Raw genomic sequence first — 5,492 nt, 5'->3', positions numbered from 1 at the left:
GAAGCCCTCATGCATGTCCAAAAAAACGTCCATGAGCGGATAAGGATGATGATGATTGTTAACACAATCAGCCCGCTGTAGATGTAGATGCACTGCATGCGGGTGAGGGGACTCCTCGGGTCCTCTACGACGCCGTTTTCCGTTTGGTTCATCTATAAAATTATACAATTAACGAAATATGATTAATGTAAAATGAGATCTACGATCTTTCTACAAAAACTTCTTTCTGCTTACGTTTAAAAAAAATTACACTTTTGAAAATGTGCCAAGCGAGACTAACTCTTATTAGCTAAATAGATAAGGAGTTATTGTTCTTTTCCAAATTAGTATTTCTCTCTTCTTTAATTCCAACGAGTCAATCCGACCGAGCAAGAAGGGATAACCGTTACAATTTTCTGGAAAAGCGATTATGCCTCAATTCGCCAATTATTTTAGCAACATGTATATAGACACTTACAAAGTGTTCTTCTATTTCAATCCATTGGGCTAGAAAGAAGTCGGCGCTGCTGGCTGCTAATTGTGTCAATATAAAAAGCATAGCCACAATGGACATCACGCACCAGTTTCCGCCAGCGCGTAAGTAATTCGTATAAACTCTGCCGGAAACATTGCCTACTGTTCGCATCTCAGCCACCTGAAATTAACGATTAAAATTTAACTTATAATTTAGCGTTAAAATATAAAATTTTTCCAACGACAGATGAAAGAACATTCACGTATTTGAAATTAATATGCGTACTTCTGAATAAAAGTAAACTCATTATTTAATTATTAAGGATCAACAAGTTCCTACGATTTTTCTGAAAAAGGCAAATAAAAATTCGATCTGATATGTCACTCAATCTGCATTAAAGTGTAGCCGACATGCAAATAATTTTATGTATCACTGTATTTTAAGAACAAAGTTGCAAAATTCGACTTTATACGGACCTTCGAAGCTTTATTTAAAAAAAGAGGAGTTATAAGATTTCATGACGATACGAATGTTACTTCTACGAAGTAAAATATGATGATTGAACAGACATAAATTTATCACGAATAAAAAACAAATAATTCTGTTTATTATAATTATTAAAAAATCAAATTGCACAAAATCTGATTATGTTAGACGTAGAAATTTTTATAAGTTTTACATTTTTGTAAAAAAAAATCAAAAAGATTGATATGGCTAGATATTTCTTCTAGTCTTTCATAAAAAAATATGTCAGCTGCATGGGGCAAGTGGAAAAACTTGTTAGCTGCTTGCGTGAAAATGTAGGAAAAATACGAAAAATCGGACCATTTTAGCAAAGCTGAAAATTGTATATATAATAGTGTACAATCTAAAAATAGTATAAATAACTGTCAGCTGATATTTAAATGTGGCAAAACCTGTTAGTTGGGCGTTCAAAGTTAGAATATTATTTCGAAAAGCAGGCACTATGTTTTCTAATAGTATAGTATAGAACATTGATTTGCTACCTGCTCTCTTTCCCCTACCTTTTGAAAAACATCTGCCTCACCCAAACACATGTGCGTGGTTCGGCTTGGTCCGCTTGGCTTGTAACTGAAGCGTCTCAAGCCAAGTTTTATTAGTTCTTACGTTACTCTTGAACAGTGCAGTCGTGTTATATTAAAAAATGCCGATACTTTCTTGTATTATTTGTTCAAAAAGATCGCAACCGCTGACGCTATTAACAGATATTACTTTAAATAAGTGCAAAAATGTGTTAGCAGTTCGCCAGAAGAACAATTTATCATGTAAAGATCTGGTATTACCAACAACAATAACCGAGAACCACGGGTATCATCGAACGTGCTACCAGCGTTTTACTGCGTTGCCGCCTGAATACAGATTAGTATCATCGGCAGAAAATTCGGAAGTGAATTTTGAAGCATCAACGTCAACTGCATCAAGGTGATTATTATTTGTTAAGCTATTCTTTCTTGGGTGCGCCATATTAGGCACTTCTTCCTTACGTGAATAATGTTTTTTTCTAAAAGAATAATAATTATTTCTTCTAAATATTCATTATATCTATTGGATATATCTTTTCAGTTCAAATGTTGAGACCGATGAAAGAAGGCTAGAAAATGAAGAGAAAGAAAGTTCTAATGTTGAGGTCGATGCAGTAGATGAAAATAATGAAAATTTAGATTCTGATATTAATCTTTCGGATGTTCAGAGTGTTCATACCGTATTTGATAATAGTATTTGCATCATTTGTGTACAAATTAGGAAAAGAGTTAAGGGTCGAACTGTACAGCTGCATTTATGTCAAAAAGAAACAATAAAAATTTTAAAATCTTACGCGGCAGAAGATGATAATATTGATTTACTTCACAGACTTAAAAACTGCGAATCTGAAAATAAAGAAGTGCGATATCATAACTGTTGCAAGAAAGATCTATTGTATCGGATACAATCTAAAAATAATGAAAATCGCGAAAAAACAGAATGGCATCAAAAACGCCATATTCATAAAACTGCATTCGAAGTCGTATCAGATTACGTGTTAGAAAACGTTATAAACTTAGGTAAATGTTGTTTTTTAAATTTTTTGAAAGACATGTATATTGAATATGTAAAAACGAAATTCAGAGATTTTGATGGTACGATTGAACTTCGAGATTTGGAAGAAAGATTGCTGAAATTATTCCCAAGGAAAATTGCAGTCGTAATGTTAAACAAAAAAAAATTGTCAAGCCATTTAATGGAGTTTTACTTCAAGATAGTTTACATGATATTGAAAAAAGGGACATTTTAAATAGAACAGCTATGATTTTAAGAACGGAAATTCAAAATATTGTACACAAACCACTTCCTAATAAAATAACTGCAACTAATATGGTAGCAGGAGAATGTGAAATTCCACAACTTGTCAAAGATTTTTAATAAAAAATAAACATGCCTGCTCTTCAAAGCAACTTACAAATAAGGATCTTAGCTGGCACTGGAAATAATAGAAGATATCTTGATGTCAATAAATTGTTTGAGAAACTGGGTGAACAATTGTGTTTAGCACTTCCAGCTTTTCACGCCTTAACAGGTTGTGATTATAATCCTGCTTTCTATAGAAAAGGAAAAAAAAACCGCTACAAATATTACGGAAATCTTCAAAATATATAGAAGCATTGATTAGCATTTCCAACTTAACATCTGAAAACTTGGAAGAAAACGATTTCACAGATTTGGAGGAATTCGTTTGTCGAATATATGGACATAATGCAATCAATGAAATTAATCTGGTACGCGTAGCTACGTTTATGAAGGCATATAAAATCAGTGAAAGAGAAGAAATCTTGAAAATTGATCAAAACTTTGAAGGATCCATGCTACCTCCTTGTAAGTCTGAATTACGACAACATTTTCTGCGAACTTCGTACATAGCTCAATTATGGAACCATGCTCATCTTCCTACGTCAACTTTGTTTTCGCCAACTGATTTTGGATGGGAGGAACAAGACGATAAATATATTTTCAAGTGGTTTGAAGGCGAACAGTTGCCAAAAATAGACAGTATTACAAATGAGAGCGGAAAAATAACAGGCATATATAACAGTTACACTTCAACTTCCTAATGAATTTTCTTTTATTAAATTTTCTTTGTATTTTTTACAGCTATTTTGGAAGACAAAAATGAAAACGATAATGAAAATGATGACGAACAGGATTCTGAGGAACATCCAAATATTAAAGATGATTCCGACAACAGTTCAGAAGAAGGCGATTTCGATTATGAAAATGATTCCAATGATGAATATGAATAATTCGAGAAATTACTGAATATATGTTATACTATGAAAAAATTATACTATGAAATAAATATACACAATTTATATCAATTGTAGTAAAAGATATTTTTCTTGCTGTTCGAAATAATATATTCTGATAAATATTAAAATTATAAAATACAATATTTCAATTTATTTATAATATTATTATACAGTATGTGATACCATTTTACTCCGGTATTCTCTTTCAATCATATTTTTCTCCAGTAATATGATATCAGCAGGCATGGAAATGAGTACCTCATCAGTTTATGGTAAAAAAAAAAAGAAAACCACTTGTTAGCTGACACGACAAGGTGGAAAAATGTGTTAGCTGCGTCATCAAAGACACCGCGTGCGCCAGCGCGCGCTAAAGCTACGCTACACTTTGAACGCCCAGTTAACAGGTTTTGCCACATTTAAATATCAGCTGACAGTTATTTATACTATTTTTAGATTGTACACTATTATATATACAATTTTCAGCTTTGCTAAAATGGTCCGATTTTTCGTATTTTTCCTACATTTTCACGCAAGCAGCTAACAAGTTTTTCCACTTGCCCCATGCAGCTGACATATTTTTTTATGAAAGAAATATTATAAATAAATAACCTACAGTTTTTCAGCTTTGCTAAAATGACCGGAAAAACAATTTTTTTTTACATGTTTCCCAGCCTCTCGCCATCTTAAGCCACGCTTTTGTACCAGCTGACGCCCCAGTCGTTGATAAGCTATGGATCAAAAATCTATAGTAGAAAAATGAGCTTTGCGAAAATGCTCCGGTCAAATAGGACGCTACCTCCCGGACTATTCTACCAGACAAAATATAGTAGAATATTATACAGATATGACATGAGTTAATTGGGTCGTTACTTCTGCCGACCTATTAAACGTCAATATAATAATATTTTTTCTAATATGTTAAAATCTAACTTACAATTAGAAAAGATAAAATACTTGAACTAATGTTTCGCTATATTTAAGATACAATTATTCTAAATCACAATGTTAGTTAAATACGATATATAGTAGTTACTTCAGAAAATAAATAATTAGAAAATAAGTCCAAATTACTTCAGCAGGCCCTTGTTTCGAAGTGTCGTCAATCATAAAGGAATTCAAGGATTTGATACTGCTGGTGTGCGAATTTCTACGGCTGGCAGAAGCCAAAAGGGGCGGAGAGGATTTCTCATTCGCCTCCCATTGGTTTTCCAATAACCGACCGAAATCCACTCTCATAGAGCTCAGTTCGTCATAAGTCCTGATGAACAAAAAATTTTATACTATAAAGCAATAGAAGTGAATATTAATATAAATATTCGCTTTAACTTCCAAGCGAATTTTTTGAAAATAAAAAAAGATTTGTTACGCGGCGTTACAAGGCGGGCACACGTGCATTTAAATATTCCATGTCAATATTAGTATTTGTGTTTTTTTTTGCAAAGAGACAATATATGATTCCTAACGTTTAGAAAACGATTGATATAAGGACTTAAAATAGAACGTTTTGCTTTATCACCAGATAGATAAGCCCAAAGTGATTAGTTCCGTTAAAGGCCATTAAATGTTCTCGCACGTGTACCTGCGTCATATAGATACTGTAACCTACTGATAAAGAGAACTTTAATAAAAATAAGTTCTTTTTCATTTTGGTTTATAAATAATATTCTCATTCGTCCTTCATTCCTCTCCTTGTGATAAAGGATCAAGGTTTTAATCGTAAAGATAAGACAAAGCGA

The 5,492-nt window shown here is 32.6% G+C and overlaps 2 protein-coding genes across 2 annotated transcripts in view; one reads left to right on the top strand and one right to left on the bottom strand.

Moving 5' to 3' along the window:
- Positions 1-5,492, bottom strand: part of LOC108770336 (probable multidrug resistance-associated protein lethal(2)03659) — a 15,135-nt gene that overhangs the window by 2,183 nt on the left and 7,460 nt on the right. Inside the window, 3 exon segments of the mRNA XM_018521884.1 lie at positions 28-152; positions 458-634; positions 4,828-5,021. Coding sequence (XP_018377386.1) covers positions 28-152; positions 458-634; positions 4,828-5,021 — 496 coding nt within the window.
- LOC108770337 (uncharacterized) lies at positions 1,595-3,526 on the top strand. Its single transcript, XM_018521885.1, has 2 exons — positions 1,595-1,897; positions 2,039-3,526. The coding sequence occupies exons 1-2, from the start codon at positions 1,620-1,622 to the stop codon at positions 2,745-2,747; spliced, it is 987 nt and encodes a 328-aa protein (XP_018377387.1). The 5' UTR covers positions 1,595-1,619; the 3' UTR covers positions 2,748-3,526.

The sequence above is a fragment of the Trachymyrmex cornetzi genome, unplaced genomic scaffold, assembly GCF_001594075.2.
Source record: "Trachymyrmex cornetzi isolate Tcor2-1 unplaced genomic scaffold, Tcor1.1 scaffold1249, whole genome shotgun sequence".
In the NCBI taxonomy this organism is placed as follows: domain Eukaryota; kingdom Metazoa; phylum Arthropoda; class Insecta; order Hymenoptera; family Formicidae; genus Trachymyrmex; species Trachymyrmex cornetzi.
This window is presented reverse-complemented; position numbering and strand designations above follow the sequence as displayed.